The sequence below is a fragment of the Callionymus lyra genome, chromosome 8, assembly GCF_982586985.1.
Source record: "Callionymus lyra chromosome 8, fCalLyr1.hap1.1, whole genome shotgun sequence".
NCBI lineage: Eukaryota > Metazoa > Chordata > Actinopteri > Syngnathiformes > Callionymidae > Callionymus > Callionymus lyra.
Genome location: NC_141825.1, coordinates 23,997,788 through 24,016,599, shown reverse-complemented (window position 1 = coordinate 24,016,599; position 18,812 = coordinate 23,997,788). Strand labels below are relative to the sequence as shown.

Here is an 18,812-nt window from a genome sequence, read left to right as displayed (position 1 = left end):
CTCACCCTGATTGGAAAATGGCGAGGACGCGCCGCCGCTAATCCGATGATGGGTCTCTCTCACCCGGGGAGGAGGAGGAGGAGGAGGAGGAGGAGGAGGAGGAGGAGGAGGAGGAGGAGGAGGAGGAGGAGGAGGAGGGGTCTGAGTCCTCTCGAGTCTCCCGTGTTTGAAAGTCTCATAATCCTCACATCAATAATCGAGGAAGGCTCTCCTCGCTGCTATGACTCCTGCTGCCTCACCTGCCGCACCGCTCCCGCGCACCGCGTCCGCGACCCTCCGAACTGCCGCAGCCAAATAAAGTCCTGGTCCAGGAGCCCCGAGGTCTGGAGTCAAACGACAAGTTGATCTGAAGTCTGTGCTGGGATTCTGGGAAACTCCTTTTTTTATTATTACTCCTGAAGAAAAAAGAAGAGAAAAGGGTGAAAGAACGACGGGAGAAGTTTTCCGCTCCGGTCCGGGATGTTGGCGCTTTGCCTGCTGAGCGCCGCGTGGCTCGCGTCGAGTCCGGTTCGGGCTCAGAACGAGACGGAACCCATCGTCCTGGAGGGGAAGTGCCTGGTGGTCTGCGACTCCAACCCCGCCGCGGACCCCACCGGGACCGCGCTCGGGATCTCCGTGCGCTCCGGCAGCGCCAAGGTCGCCTTCTCCGCGGTCCGGAACACGAACCACGAGCCCTCCGAGATGAGCAACCGGACCATGGTCATCTACTTCGACCGGGTACGTTGGTGGTCCCTTCGTTGCCGGGGCAACAGCGCAAACTATTTTAGAAAAAGTGTGTTTTGTGCGTCATTTTTATTTGATTTTAAAAAAATGAACAAAGTCTCGTCAAATCTTTTAGTCTGAAAGAGAAAAGTTCTGCAACTTTTCGACCCGGATCTTCGGAACATTTAGACCTGACATCCCGCCAAATAATTTAGTGCGCGCGGGTCACGGGGGCGCGCGTCTCCGCGGCGGTTGTTAAAGGTTAATTCTCTCGATCTTCACTTCAATTATCGTCCAGACCATAAAGGCAGACATTAGTGTCCGAGAGTCTGAAGGATGAACTTCTCTCTTCTCTGGAGAACCTGGTGGTTCTTCACGTGGACTTCGCTCACACTGGGCTCGAAAATAAGAAAACAGTGCATTAAATAAAAGTTGTCATCACTAAAGTGTGTTAAAGTGTGTGTTGACTCACGAAACATTTTTCTCTTCCTGCAGGTTTTAGTCAATATTGGGAAGAATTTCGACGAAGAGAGAAGTAACTTCATCGCTCCTCGCAAAGGGATTTACAGTTTTAACTTCCACGTCGTCAAAGTCTACAACCGTCAGACCATACAGGTGTGTGTGTGAGTGTGTTAGAGGGTGTGTGTGTGTGTGTGTGTGTCTCTGTATGAGTGCGACTGCGTTTGATGGTTAGATTTAGTTTTTATTTTTGTTTTATTGTGTGTTTGTGTTAATACGTGTTTGAGTGTAATTATTTGTTTTAGTGCGATGTAGAATTGTTGTGTAATTGTGTGTTTGCGTGTTAGTTTGCAGGTGTGTTGCGTGTGTGTGTTTGTTGATGACTCAAAAGTCTTTGAGAAATTACACAACTGGGAATGAAAGCGTTTATAACAGTCGAGCTCATATCAGTGAGAGCAGGTTCAGCACCATGGAGAGCGACTTTAGTGCACAACATATTGATCCTCTCACAAATACACACACACACACACATTAACACATAAAACACACGCATTAACACACACACGCACCGAAACACACGCACTTTCACACACACATATGTACACACGCATTAACACACACACAAAAACACGCACTTCCACACACACATATGTATACACGCATTTACACACACACGCACACAAACACACGCATTTCACACACACATATGTACACACGCATTAACACACACACTCACACGCACTTTCACACACAAACACACGCACTTTCCCACACACATATGTACACAAGAATTAACTCACACACTCACACGCACTTTCACACACACATATGTATACACGCATTAACACACACAAACACACACACTTTCACACACACATATGTACACACGCATTAACACACACACGCACACACGCACTTTCCCACACACATATGTACACAAGAATTAACTCACACACTCACACGCACTTTCACACACACATATGTACACACACATTAACACACACGCACACAAACACACGCACATTCACGCACAAATATGAACACACACATAAATACATGCACGCGCGCACACACTGTATGTACACACACATGAACACACACATGGACATACACACATTCACTCACGCTCATGCACACACACACAAACACAAACGCAGCCAAAAAAACACATATACACACACTTACTTGAACACACACACCTAAACACACACACACGCACATTCATACTTAGACACACATGCACATAAACATAGACACACACATATGAACACACACATACAAAAAGACAAACACATACTGAAATACACACATAGACACACACAAACAAACACACACACCTACACACGCACATGTACACACGCACATACATATACACACATACCGACATACACCCACACGCACATAAACACATACACACAGACACAAACACGCATGTACACATAGACACATACATAAACACACACATAGACAAAAACACACAAACACAGACACACATATGGACACACACACACGGACACACAGACATGGACTCAAACACATGGACACACACAGTCATGCACACATTGACCGACACACATATCGACACACATTCTCTTACACACACACACATGGACATACAGTACACGCATAGACCAAAAAGCAAATACACAAATTTACACAAACCCTCACACACACCCCAACACACATAAATACTTACACAACAAACAAACACGGTGTGTACTTATCTATCACACAAAGACACACAAGTTTGCAGAAATAAGCGCACACACCAAAACACACATAAACACACATTTACATGCAACCTCCAAATCCACAGAGTGTGTATGTACCTATTTATGTGGTGCATCAAACACACAAAGACTCACAAAGACACACACAGCCTGCAGTCCTTCTCTCTTCTTTCATCCACTAACGACTCGTTTTCTTCTCTTTGATGTCGACTGGAATCACTGGAGCGAGAGATTTAACATTCGCATCATGACGCTTTACAAGCATCACATCGTTAATTACGGCGGATCATTTGCAAATTAAATTGTTGAATAATTATGTTGTGGGTCCCGCGGGGCGCGTGTCGTTGTGTTGCTGCTTAAGCTTCATTATTAAAGGCTTGAATTCATTAGCAGCAGCTGCAACAATAACACAACGAGCAGGACACGTCGGGAGCCGGCGTTGAACCCGCGACCCGCGCTCACACACTTCACTCTGACGCGCACACGCCAAACCGCCGCACTCCAGACGCACACTTGTGTGTCGCTGCGGATGAAACGTGATGTCAGAGTGAAACGGTTTAATCTGTTGATGTCACTTGTTCGATTGTTTCAATGACTTGTCAATCAAAACGAACAAAAGTCCAAATACAAAAAGTCCAAATGATCAGAAGAACAACTTGTGTGAGTTTGTGTGAAACGTCTACACACTGAACACCTGCTTTGTGTGTCTGAGAGCGAAAGTAAAACTGATTTACTTACTGAACAACAACGACAGAAAAATAATCAATTAGACACTTTGGAGGCGCTATGTCTCCTGCACACACACACACACACACACACACACACACACACATACACACACACACTCTCAATCTCTCTCTCACACACACACACACACACACACATACACTCACACACACACGCGCACACACAAATTCTCTCTCACACACTCACACGTACACTCACACAAAAACACACACACACACACACAAACTCTCTCTCTCACACACACACACACAAACTCTCTCTCACACACACACACATACACACACAAACTCTCTCTCACACACACTCACACATACACTCACAAACTCTCTCTCACACACACATACACACACAAACTCTCTCTCACACACACTCACACATACACTCACACACACTCACACATACACTCACACACACACACATAAACTCACACACACACACACAGACATACTCACACACACGCTCACTCTCTCTCTCACACACACATTCACATACACAAACATAATTACATTTACAAGGACACACATACACGAACACACACACAATCACAATCTCACAAGGACACACAAAAATACTTGCACGCACATGTGCATACACACGTATGCACACAAATGCAATCACACGCTCACAAACGCACACACACACACAATAAATGGATTGATTCACACATAAATCCCTGTGTGCTCGACCCACGACTGCAGGTGTGAGGAGGAGTGATTGACAGCAGGTGACACGGATGGAAACCTGACAGTCGGTGATGATTGGTCCGTGGAGGAGTGTGATCGTGTGATTGGACGAGGAGGTGAAGCACCTGAAGTCAGTTAGAATGAAGTTTTGAACTTTCACTTCTGTCACAACCTTAGACTGTTGCTGGTCAAAGATGAAGACATAATATATAGTGATACTGTAGTAACAACTATATATATGTGTAGTATTGTTGCGTACTTGACTCTGGTGTTGTGATACTGGAGTAACAAGTATATATGTGTAGTATTGTTGAGTACTTGACTCTGGTGTTGTGATAGTGTAGTAACAAGTATATATATATGTGTAGTATTGTCGAGTACTTGACTCTGGTGTTGTGATAGTGTAGTAACAAGTATATATGTGTAGTATTGTCCAGTACTTGACTCTGGTGTTGTGATACTGGAGTTACAAGTATATATGTGTAGTATTGTTGAGTACTTGACTCTGGTGTTGTGATACTGTAGTGACAAGTATATATGTGTAGTATTGTCCAGTACTTGACTCTGGTGTTGTGATACTGGAGTAACAAGTATATATGTGTAGTATTGTTGAGTACTTGACTCTGGTGTTGTGATACTGTAGTAACAAGTATATATGTGTAGTATTGTCCAGCACTTGACTCTGGTGTTGTGATACTGGAGTAACAAGTATATATGTGTAGTATTGTTGAGTACTTGACTCTGGTGTTGTGATACTGTAGTAACAAGTATATATGTGTAGTATTGTCCAGTACTTGACTCTGGTGTTGTGATACTGGAGTAACAAGTATATATGTGTAGTATTGTTGAGTACTTGACTCTGGTGTTGTGATACTGTAGTAACAAGTATATATGTGTAGTATTTTTGAGTACTTGACTCTGGTGTTGTGATACTGTAGTAACAAGTATATATGTGTAGTATTGTCGAGTAGTTGACTCTGGTGTTGTGATACTGGAGTAACAAGTATATATGTGTAGTATTGTCCAGTACTTGACTCTGGTGTTGTGATACTGTAGTAACCAGTATATATGTGTAGTATTGTCCAGTACTTGACTCTGGTGTTGTCATACTGTGGTAACAAGTATATATGTGTAGTATTGTTGCGTACTTGACTCTGGTGTTGTGATACTGGAGTAAAAAGTATATATGTGTAGTATTGTTGAGTACTTGACTCTGGTGTTGTGATACTGGAGTAACAAGTATATATGTGTAGTATTGTCCAGTACTTGACTCTGGTGTTGTGATAGTGTAGTAACAAGTATATATATATGTGTAGTATTGTCGAGTACTTGACTCTGGTGTTGTGATAGTGTAGTAACAAGTATATATGTGTAGTATTGTCCAGTACTTGACTCTGGTGTTGTGATACTGGAGTAACAAGTATATATGTGTAGTATTGTTGAGTACTTGACTCTGGTGTTGTGATACTGTAGTAACAAGTATATATGTGTAGTATTGTCCAGTACTTGACTCTGGTGTTGTGATACTGGAGTAACAAGTATATATGTGTAGTATTGTTGAGTACTTGACTCTGGTGTTGTGATACTGTAGTAACAAGTATATATGTGTAGTATTTTTGAGTACTTGACTCTGGTGTTGTGATACTGTAGTAACAAGTATATATGTGTAGTATTGTCGAGTAGTTGACTCTGGTGTTGTGATACTGGAGTAACAAGTATATATGTGTAGTATTGTCCAGTACTTGACTCTGGTGTTGTGATACTGTAGTAACCAGTATATATGTGTAGTATTGTCCAGTACTTGACTCTGGTGTTGTCATACTGTGGTAACAAGTATATATGTGTAGTATTGTTGCGTACTTGACTCTGGTGTTGTGATACTGGAGTAAAAAGTATATATGTGTAGTATTGTTGAGTACTTGACTCTGGTGTTGTGATAGTGTAGTAACAAGTATATATGTGTAGCATTGTCGAGTACTTGACTCTGGTGTTGTGATACTGGAGTAACACGTATATATGTGTAGTATTGTCCAGTACTTGACTTTGGTGTTGTGATAGTGTAGTAACAAGTATATATGTGTAGTATTGTCCAGTACTTGACTCTGGTGTTGTGATACTGGAGTTACAAGTATATATGTGTAGTATTGTTGAGTACTTGACTCTGGTGTTGTGATACTGTAGTAACAAGTATATATGTGTAGCATTGTCGAGTACTTGACTCTGGTGTTGTGATACTGGAGTTACAAGTATATATGTGTAGTATTGTTGAGTACTTGACTTTGGTGTTGTGATAGTGTAGTAACAAGTATATATGTGTAGTATTGTCGAGTACTTGACTTTGGTGTTGTGATAGTGTAGTAACAAGTATATATGTGTAGTATTGTCCAGTACTTGACTCTGGTGTTGTGATACTGGAGTAACAAGTATATATGTGTAGTATTGTTGAGTACTTGACTCTGGTGTTGTGATACTGTAGTAACAAGTATATATGTGTAGTATTGTCCAGTACTTGACTCTGGTGTTGTGATAGTGTAGTAACAAGTATATATGTTTAGTATTGTCGAGCAGTTGACTCTGGTGTTGTGATACTGGAGTAACAAGTATGTATGTGTAGTATTGTCCAGTACTTGACTCTGGTGTTGTGATACTGTAGTAACCAGTATATATGTGTAGTATTGTCCAGTACTTGACTCTGGTGTTGTGATACTGGAGTAACAAGTATATATGGTTAGTATTGTCCAGTACTTGACTTTGGTGTTGTGATACTGGAGTAACACGTATATATGTGTAGTATTGTCCAGTACTTGACTCTGGTGTTGTGATACTGGAGTAACAAGTATATGTGTAGTATTGTTGAGTACTTGACTCTTGTGTTGTGATACTGTAGTAACAAGTATATATGTGTAGCATTGTCGAGTACTTGACTCTGGTGTTGTGATACTGGAGTAACAAGTATATATGTGTAGTATTGTCCAGTACTTGACTCTGGTGTTGTGATAGTGTAGTAACAAGAATATATGTGTAGTATTGTCGAGTACTTTACTCTGGTGTTGTGATGCTGGAGTAACAAGTATATATGTGTAGTATTGTCCAGCACTTGACTCTGGTTTTGTGATACTGTAGTAACAAGTATATATACTTTCACGTCATCAGATCCCGAGTTCTCTCCAGCACCCCCATGGACCCTCCTACACTCTCCTCTTTTCTCTCACTATATCCTCCCTCACTCCTCTCCTTATCCATCTGTCTACCCCCCCATCCTTCCTCCCAGCCGGTCAAAGCGGCAGGCCGTCAACAATGAGTCTGGTTCCGCTCGAGGTTTCTGCCTTCTAAAAGGAAGTTTTTCCTCGCCATTGCTTACTGTACAGCTCACTGTACAGTGTTTTGTTTCTTGCTCTTTGTTGAATTGCTGGGATCTATTTTTCCTTAATCAACTGTAGTCTTATTTCAACTGTATAGTGTCTTGAGATAACTTTGTTATGATAAGACACTTTAAATAAAATTGAATTGAATTGAATTGAATTGAATATATGTAGTATTGTTGAGTACTTGACTCTGGTGTTGTGATAGTGTAGTAACAAGTATATATGTGTAGTATTGTCCAGTACTTTACTCTGGTGTTGTGATGCTGGAGTAACAAGTATATATGTGTAGTATTGTCCAGCACTTGACTCTGGTGTTCTGATACTGGAGTAACACGTATATATGTGTAGTATTGTCCAGTACTTGACTCTGGTGTTGTGATACTGTAGTAACAAGTATATATGTGTAGTATAGTTGAGTACTTGACTTTGGTGTTGTGATAGTGTAGTAACAACTATATATGTTTAGTATTGTCGAGTACTTGACTCTGGTGTTGTGATAGTGTAGTAACAAGTATATATATGTGTAGTATTGTCGAGTACTTGACTCTGGTGTTGTGATAGTGTAGTAACAAGTAGATCTGTGTAGTATTGTCCAGTACTTTACTCTGATGTTGTGATACTGGAGTAACAAGTATATATGTGTAGTATTGTCGAGTACTTGACTCTGGTGTTGTGATACTGGAGTAACACGTATATATGTGTAGTATTGTCCAGTACTTGACTCTGGTTTTGTGATACTGTAGTTACAAGTATATATATGTAGTATTGTTGAGTACTTGACTCTGGTGTTGTGATAGTGTAGTAACAAGTATATATGTGTAGTATTGTCAAGTACTTGACTTTGGTGTTGTGATAGTGTAGTAACAATTATATATGTTTAGTATTGTCACGTACCTGACTCTCGTGTTGGGATAGTGAAGTAAAAAGTATATATGTGTAGTATTGTCAAGTACTTGACTCTGGTGTTGGGATAGTGTAGTAACAGGTATATATGTGTAGTATTGTCGAGTACTTGACTGTGGTGTTGTGATACTGGAGCAACAAATATATATGTGTAGTATTGTCCAGTACTTGACTCTGGTGTTGTGATACTGGAGTAACAAGTATATATGTGTAGTATTGTCCAGTACTTGACTCTGGTGTTGTGATACTGTAGTAACAAGTATATATATGTAGTATTGTTGAGTACTTGACTCTGGTGTTGTGATAGTGTAGTAACAAGTATATATGTGTAGTATGGTCGAGTACTTGACTCTGGTGTTGTGATGCTGGAGTAAAAAGAATATATGTGTAGTATTGTCCAGCACTTGACTCTGGTGTTGTGATACTGGAGTAACAAGTATATATGTGTAGTATTGTCCAGTACATAACTCTGGTGTTATGATACTGGAGTAACAAGTATATATGTGTTGTATTGTCCAGTACTTGACTCTGGTGTTGTGATACTGTAGTAACAAGTATATATGTGTAGTATTGTTGAGTACTTGACTCTGGTGTTGTGATACTGGAGTAACAAGTATATATGTTTAGTATTGTCGAGTACTTGACTCTGGTGTTGTGATAGTGTAGTAACAAGTATATATTTGTAGTATTGTGCAGTACTTGACTCTGGTGTTGTGATACTGTAGTAATAAGTATATATGTGTAGTATTGTCAAGTACTTGACTGTGGTGTTTTGATAGTGTAGTAACAAGTATATATGTTTATTATTGTCAAATACTTGACTCTGGTGTTGGGATAGTGTAGTAACAAGTATATATGTGTAGTATTGTCCAGCACTTGACTCTGGTGTTCTGATACTGGAGTAACACGTATATATGTGTAGTATTGTCCAGTACTTGACTCTGGTGTTGTGATACTGTAGTAACAAGTATATATGTGTAGTATAGTTGAGTACTTGACTTTGGTGTTGTGATAGTGTAGTAACAACTATATATGTTTAGTATTGTCGAGTACTTGACTCTGGTGTTGTGATAGTGTAGTAACAAGTATATATATGTGTAGTATTGTCGAGTACTTGACTCTGGTGTTGTGATAGTGTAGTAACAAGTAGATATGTGTAGTATTGTCCAGTACTTGACTCTGGTGTTGTGATACTGGAGTAACAAGTATATATGTGTAGTATTGTCGAGTACTTGACTCTGGTGTTGTGATACTGTAGTAACACGTATATATGTGTAGTATTGTCCAGTACTTGACTCTGGTTTTGTGATACTGTAGTTACAAGTATATATATGTAGTATTGTTGAGTACTTGACTCTGGTGTTGTGAAAGTGTAGTAACAAGTATATATGTGTAGTATTGTCAAGTACTTGACTTTGGTGTTGTGATAGTGTAGTAACAAGTATATATGTTTAGTATTGTCACGTACCTGACTCTCGTGTTGGGATAGTGAAGTAACAAGTATATATGTGTAGTATTGTCAAGTACTTGACTCTGGTGTTGGGATAGTGTAGTAACAGGTATATATGTGTAGTATTGTCGAGTACTTGACTCTGGTGTTGTGATACTGGAGTAACAAGTATATATGTGTAGTATTGTCCAGTACTTGACTCTGGTGTTGGGATAGTGAAGTAACAAGTTTATATGTGTAGTATTGTCAAGTACTTGACTCTGGTGTTGGGATAGTGTAGTAACAGGTATATATGTGTAGTATTGTCGAGTACTTGACTCTGGTGTTGTGATACTGGAGTAACAAGTATATATGTGTAGTATTGTCCAGTACTTGACTCTGGTGTTGTGATACTGGAGTAACAAGTCTATATGTGTAGTATTGTCCAGTACTTGACTCTGGTGTTGTGATGCTGGAGTAAAAAGTATATATGTGTAGTATTGTCCAGCACTTGACTCTGGTGTTGTGATACTGGAGTAACAAGTATATATGTCTAGTATTGTCCAGTACATAACTCTGGTGTTATGATACTGGAGTAACAAGTATATATGTGTTGTATTGTCCAGTACTTGACTCTGGTGTTGTGATACTGTAGTAACAAGTATATATGTGTAGTATTGTTGAGTACTTGACTCTGGTGTTGTGATACTGTAGTAATAAGTATATATGTGTAGTATTGTCAAGTACTTGACTGTGGTGTTTTGATAGTGTAGTAACAAGTATATATGTTTATTATTATCAAATACTTGACTCTGGTTTTGGGATAGTGTAGTAACAAGTATATATGCGTAGTATTGTCTAGTACTTGATTCTGGTGTTGTAGTATTTACAGACCACATGACTCTTGACGAAGTCGTTACTGATTTCATTTGTTTTCAAACCAAAATATGTCCAAACATCAGCTTTAAAAGCTGCTGGAGTCACTGTATCCTCTCGTCCTCAGTAGCAGTGAAGAATGTAACAACTGCTTCTGTCTAACTTTTACCACATATACGACTCTGACCTCAGTGTGAGCCTCTAGTGTAGGTGTTTGCAGCTCCACGTCTTCACTGGTTCTTCTGCGGAGCAGCTCAAGAATGAAATGATAATTTCATTATTGTTTCGAAGCAGAATCACATCGTTTGTTGTGTCGCTGAGCACAGTTTATATTACCATCTCCTTAATGACATCTCAGTTACACACTTGTTGTGTTATTATCCCAGTTACACCTCAACTTATTTTTTCATCTCTGTTACACATGTAGACTTGTTGTGTTGTTGTCTCACTTACACTCTTGTTGTGTTGTAATCTCTGTTACACATGTCGACTTGTTGTGTTGTCGTCTCAGTTACACTCTTGTTGTGTTGTCATCTCTGTTACACATGTCAACTTGTTTTGTCATCTCTGTTACACATGTCAACTTGTTTTGTCATCACTGTTACACATGTCGACTTGTTTTGTCATCTCTGTTACACATGTCAACTTGTTTTGTCATCACTGTTACACATGTCGACTTGTTTTGTCATCTCTGTTACACATGTCAACTTGTTTTGTCATCTCTGTTACACATGTCGACTTGTTTTGTCATCACTGTTACACATGTCGACTTGTTTTGTCATCACTGTTACACATGTCGACTTGTTTTGTCATCTCTGTTACACATGTCAACTTGTTTTGTCATCTCTGTTACACATGTCAACTTGTTTTGTCATCTCTGTTACACATGTCGACTTGTTTTGTCATCTCTGTTACACATGTCAACTTGTTTTGTCATCTCTGTTACACATGTCAACTTGTTTTGTCATCTCTGTTACACATGTCAACTTGTTTTGGCATCTTTGTTACACATGTCGACTTGTTTTGTCATCTCTGTTACACATGTCAACTTGTTTTGTCATCTCTGTTACACATGTCGACTTGTTTTGTCATCTCTGTTACACATGTCAACTTGTTTTGTCATCTCTGTTACACATGTCAACTTGTTTTGTCATCTCTGTTACACATGTCAACTTGTTTTATAATCTCTGTTACACATGTAAACTTGTTTTGTCATCTCTGTTACACATGTCAACTTGTTTTGTCATCTCTGTTACACATGTCAACTTGTTTTGTCATCTCTGTTACACATGTCAACTTGTTTTGTCATCTCTGTTACACATGTCAACTTGTTTTGTCATCACTGTTACACATGTCAACTTGTTTTGTCATCTCTGTTACACATGTCAACTTGTTTTGTCATCACTGTTACACATGTCAACTTGTTTTGTCATCTCTGTTACACATGTCAACTTGTTTTGTCATCACTGTTACACATGTCAACTTGTTTTGTCATCTCTGTTACACATGTCAACTTGTTTTGTCATCTCTGTTACACATGTCAACTTGTTTTGTCATCTCTGTTACACATGTAAACTTGTTTTGTCATCTCTGTTACACATGTCAACTTGTTTTGTCATCTCTGTTACACATGTCAACTTGTTTTGTCATCTCTGTTACACATGTCAACTTGTTTTGTCATCTCTGTTACACATGTCAACTTGTTTTGTCATCTCTGTTACACATGTCAACTTGTTTTGTCATCTCTGTTACACATGTCAACTTGTTTTGTCATCTCTGTTACACATGTCAACTTGTTTTGTCATCTCTGTTACACATGTCAACTTGTTTTGTCATCTCTGTTACACATGTAAACTTGTTTTGTCATCTCTGTTACACATGTCAACTTGTTTTGTCATCTCTGTTACACATGTCAACTTGTTTTGTCATCTCTGTTACACATGTCAACTTGTTTTGTCATCTCTGTTACACATGTCGAATTGTTTTATAATCTCTGTTACACATGTCGACTTGTTTTGTCATCTCTGTTACACATGTCAACTTGTTTTGTCATCACTGTTACACATGTCAACTTGTTTTGTCATCTCTGTTACACATGTCAACTTGTTTTGTCATCACTGTTACACATGTCAACTTGTTTTGTCATCTCTGTTACACATGTCAACTTGTTTTGTCATCTCTGTTACACATGTCAACTTGTTTTGTCATCACTGTTACACATGTCAACTTGTTTTGTCATCTCTGTTACACATGTCAACTTGTTTTGTCATCTCTGTTACACATGTCAACTTGTTTTGTCATCACTGTTACACATGTCGAATTGTTTTGTCATCTCTGTTACACATGTCAACTTGTTTTGTCATCTCTGTTACACATGTCGAATTGTTTTGTCATCTCTGTTACACATGTCGAATTGTTTTGTCATCTCTGTTACACATGTCAACTTGTTTTGTCATCTTTGTTACACATGTCAACTTGTTTTGTCATCTCGGTTACACATGTCAACTTTTTTTGTCATCTCTGTTACACATGTCAACTTGTTTTGTCATCTCGGTTACACATGTCAACTTTTTTTGTCATCTCTGTTACACATGTCAACTTGTTTTGTCATCTTTGTTACACATGTCGACTTGTTTTGTCATCTCTGTTACACATGTCAACTTGTTTTGTCATCTCTGTTACACATGTCGACTTGTTTTGTCATCTCTGTTACACATGTCGACTTGTTTTGTCATCTCTGTTACACATGTCGACTTGTTTTGTCATCTCTGTTACACATGTCAACTTGTTTTGTCATCTCTGTTACACATGTCGAATTGTTTTATCATCTCGGTTACACATGTCAACTTGTTTTATCATCTCGGTTACACATGTTAACTTGTTTTGTCATCTCGGTTACACATGTCAACTTGTTTTATCATCTCTGTTACACATGTCGACTTGTTTTGTCATCTCTGTTACACATGTCGAATTGTTTTATCATCTCGGTTACACATGTCAACTTGTTTTATCATCTCGGTTACACATGTTAACTTGTTTTGTCATCTCGGTTACACATGTCAACTTGTTTTATCATCTCTGTTACACATGTCGAATTGTTTTATCATCTCGGTTACACATGTCAACTTGTTTTATCATCTCGGTTACACATGTTAACTTGTTTTGTCATCTCTGTTACACATGTCGAATTGTTTTATCATCTCGGTTACACATGTCAACTTGTTTTATCATCTCGGTTACACATGTCAACTTGTTTTGTCATCTCTGTTACACATGTCAACTTGTTTTATCATCTCGGTTACACATGTCAACTTGTTTTGTCATCTCGGTTACACATGTCAACTTGTTTTGTCATCTCTGTTACACATGTCAACTTGTTTTGTCATCTCGGTTACACATGTCAACTTGTTTTATCATCTCGGTTACACATGTCAACTTGTTTTGTCATCTCTGTTACACATGTCAACTTGTTTTGTCATCTCTGTTACACATGTCAACTTTTTTTATCATCTCGGCTACACATGTCAACTTGTTTTGTCATCTCTGTTACACATGTCAACTTTTTTTATCATCTCGGCTACACATGTCAACTTGTTTTGTCATCTCTGTTACACATGTCAACTTTTTTATCATCTCGGCTACACATGTCAACTTGTTTTGTCATCTCGGTTACACATGTCAACTTGTTTTGTCATCTCGGTTACAAATGTCGACTTGTTTTGTCATCTCTGTTACACATGTCAACTTGTTTTGTCATCTCGGTTACAAATGTCGACTTGTTTTGTCATCTCGGTTACAAATGTCGACTTGTTTTGTCATCTCTGTTATACATGTCAACTTTTTTTATCATCTCGGCTACACATGTCAACTTGTTTTGTCATCTCGGTTACACATGTCAACTTGTTTTGTCATCTCTGTTACACATGTCAACTTGTTTTGTCATCTCTGTTACACATGTCAACTTGTTTTGTCATCTCTGTTACACATGTCAACTTGTTTTGTCATCTCTGTTACACATGTCAACTTGTTTTATAATCTCTGTTACACATGTCAACTTGTTTTGTCATCTCTGTTACACATGTCAACTTGTTTTGTCATCTCTGTTACACATGTCAACTTGTTTTTTCATCTCTGTTACACATGTCAACTTGTTTTGTCATCTCTGTTACACATGTCGAATTGTTTTATAATCTCGGTTACACATGTCAACTTGTTTTGTCATCTCTGTTACACATGTCAACTTGTTTTGTCATCTCTGTTACACATGTCAACTTGTTTTGTCATCTCTGTTACACATGTCAACTTGTTTTGTCATCTCTGTTACACATGTCAACTTGTTTTGTCATCTCTGTTACACATGTCAATTTGTTTTATCATCTCTGTTACACATGTCGACTTGTTTTGTCATCTCTGTTACACATGTCAACTTGTTTTATAATCTCTGTTACACATGTCAACTTGTTTTGTCATCTCTGTTACACATGTCAACTTGTTTTGTCATCTCTGTTACACATGTCGAATTGTTTTATAATCTCGGTTACACATGTCAACTTGTTTTGTCATCTCTGTTACACATGTCAACTTGTTTTGTCATCTCTGTTACACATGTCGACTTGTTTTGTCATCTCTGTTACACATGTCAACTTGTTTTGTCATCACTGTTACACATGTCAACTTGTTTTGTCAGCTCTGTTACACATGTCAACTTGTTTTGTCATCACTGTTACACATGTCGAATTGTTTTGTCATCTCTGTTACACATGTCAACTTGTTTTGTCATCTCTGTTACACATGTCAACTTGTTTTGTCATCTCGGTTACACATGTCAACTTTTTTTGTCTTCTCTGTTACACATGTCGAATTGTTTTTTCATCTCTGTTACACATGTCAACTTGTTTTGTCATCTTTGTTACACATGTCAACTTGTTTTGTCATCTCGGTTACACATGTCAACTTGTTTTGTCATCTCTGTTACACATTTCAACTTGTTTTATCATCTCTGTTACACATGTCAACTTGTTTTATCATCTCTGTTACACATGTCAACTTGTTTTATCATCTCTGTTACACATGTCGACTTGTTTTGTCATCTCTGTTACACATGTCAACTTGTTTTGTCATCTTTGTTACACATGGCAACTTTTTTTGTCATCTCTGTTACACATGTCAACTTGTTTTGTCATCTTTGTTACACATGTCAACTTGTTTTGTCATCTCTGTTACACATGTCGACTTTTTTTGTCATCTCTGTTACACATGTCAACTTGTTTTGTCATCTTTGTTACACATGTCAACTTGTTTTGTCATCTCTGTTACACATGTCAACTTTTTTTGTCATCTCTGTTACACATGTCGAATTGTTTTGTCATCTTTGTTACACATGTCAACTTGTTTTGTCATCTCTGTTACACATGTCGAATTGTTTTATCATCTCGGTTACACATGTCAACTTGTTTTGTCATCTCGGTTACACATGTCAACTTGTTTTGTCATCTCTGTTACACGTGTCGAATTGTTTTGTCATCTCTGTTACACATGTCAACTTGTTTTGTCATCTCTGTTACACATGTCAACTTGTTTTGTCATCTCGGTTACACATGTCAACTTGTTTTATCATCTCTGTTACACATGTCAACTTGTTTTGTCATCTCTGTTACACATTTCAACTTGTTTTATCATCTCTGTTACACATGTCAACTTGTTTTGTCATCTCGGTTACACATGTCAACTTGTTTTATCATCTCTGTTACACATGTCAACTTTTTTTATCATCTCGGCTACACATGTCAACTTGTTTTGTCATCTCTGTTACACATGTCAACTTATTTTGTCATCTCGGTTACACATGTCGACTTGTTTTGTCATCTCTGTTACACATGTCAACTTTTTTTATCATCTCGGCTACACATGTCAACTTGTTTTGTCATCTCTGTTACACATGTCGAATTGTTTTATAATCTCTGTTACACATGTCAACTTGTTTTGTCATCTCTGTTACACATGTCGAATTGTTTTGTCATCACTGTTACACATGTCAACTTGTTTTGTCATCTCTGTTACACATGTCAACTTGTTTTGTCATCTCTGTTACACATGTCAACTTGTTTTGTCATCTCTGTTACACATGTCAACTTGTTTTGTCATCTCTGTTACACATGTCAACTTGTTTTGTCATCTCTGTTACACATGTCAACTTGTTTTGTCATCTCTGTTACACATGTCAACTTGTTTTGTCATCTCTGTTACACATGTAAACTTGTTTTGTCATCTCTGTTACACATGTCAACTTGTTTTGTCATCTCTGTTACACATGTCAACTTGTTTTGTCATCTCTGTTACACATGTCAACTTGTTTTGTCATCTCTGTTACACATGTCGAATTGTTTTATAATCTCTGTTACACATGTCGACTTGTTTTGTCATCTCTGTTACACATGTCAACTTGTTTTGTCATCACTGTTACACATGTCAACTTGTTTTGTCATCTCTGTTACACATGTCAACTTGTTTTGTCATCACTGTTACACATGTCAACTTGTTTTGTCATCTCTGTTACACATGTCAACTTGTTTTGTCATCTCTGTTACACATGTCAACTTGTTTTGTCATCACTGTTACACATGTCAACTTGTTTTGTCATCTCTGTTACACATGTCAACTTGTTTTGTCATCTCTGTTACACATGTCAACTTGTTTTGTCATCACTGTTACACATGTCGAATTGTTTTGTCATCTCTGTTACACATGTCAACTTGTTTTGTCATCTCTGTTACACATGTCGAATTGTTTTGTCATCTCTGTTACACATGTCGAATTGTTTTGTCATCTCTGTTACACATGTCAACTTGTTTTGTCATCTTTGTTACACATGTCAACTTGTTTTGTCATCTCGGTTACACATGTCAACTTTTTTTGTCATCTCTGTTACACATGTCAACTTGTTTTGTCATCTCGGTTACACATGTCAACTTTTTTTGTCATCTCTGTTACACATGTCAACTTGTTTTGTCATCTTTGTTACACATGTCGACTTGTTTTGTCATCTCTGTTACACATGTCAACTTGTTTTGTCATCTCTGTTACACATGTCGACTTGTTTTGTCATCTCTGTTACACATGTCGACTTGTTTTGTCATCTCTGTTACACATGTCGACTTGTTTTGTCATCTCTGTTACACATGTCAACTTGTTTTGTCATCTCTGTTACACATGTCGAATTGTTTTATCATCTCGGTTACACATGTCAACTTGTTTTATCATCTCGGTTACACATGTTAACTTGTTTTGTCATCTCGGTTACACATGTCAACTTGTTTTATCATCTCTGTTACACATGTCGACTTGTTTTGTCATCTCTGTTACACATGTCGAATTGTTTTATCATCTCGGTTACACATGTCAACTTGTTTTATCATCTCGGTTACACATGTTAACTTGTTTTGTCATCTCGGTTACACATGTCAACTTGTTTTATCATCTCTGTTACACATGTCGAATTGTTTTATCATCTCGGTTACACATGTCAACTTGTTTTATCATCTCGGTTACACATGTTAACTTGTTTTGTCATCTCTGTTACACATGTCGAATTGTTTTATCATCTCGGTTACACATGTCAACTTGTTTTATCATCTCGGTTACACATGTCAACTTGTTTTGTCATCTCTGTTACACATGTCAACTTGTTTTATCATCTCGGTTACACATGTCAACTTGTTTTGTCATCTCGGTTACACATGTCAACTTGTTTTGTCATCTCTGTTACACATGTCAACTTGTTTTGTCATCTCGGTTACACATGTCAACTTGTTTTATCATCTCGGTTACACATGTCAACTTGTTTTGTCATCTCTGTTACACATGTCAACTTGTTTTGTCATCTCTGTTACACATGTCAACTTTTTTTATCATCTCGGCT

General features: G+C 38.2%; 1 protein-coding gene across 1 annotated transcript in view; it reads left to right on the top strand.

Annotated features, from left to right (window-relative positions):
- Positions 1-212: 212 nt before the first annotated feature.
- The window catches only part of cbln1 (cerebellin 1 precursor), a 33,648-nt gene continuing 15,048 nt past the window's right edge, over positions 213-18,812 (top strand). The window contains exons 1-2 of the mRNA XM_087797812.1: positions 213-717; positions 1,198-1,317. Coding sequence (XP_087653938.1) covers positions 460-717; positions 1,198-1,317 — 378 coding nt within the window. The 5' untranslated portion in view covers positions 213-459. The remainder of the gene's footprint in view (positions 718-1,197; positions 1,318-18,812) is intronic.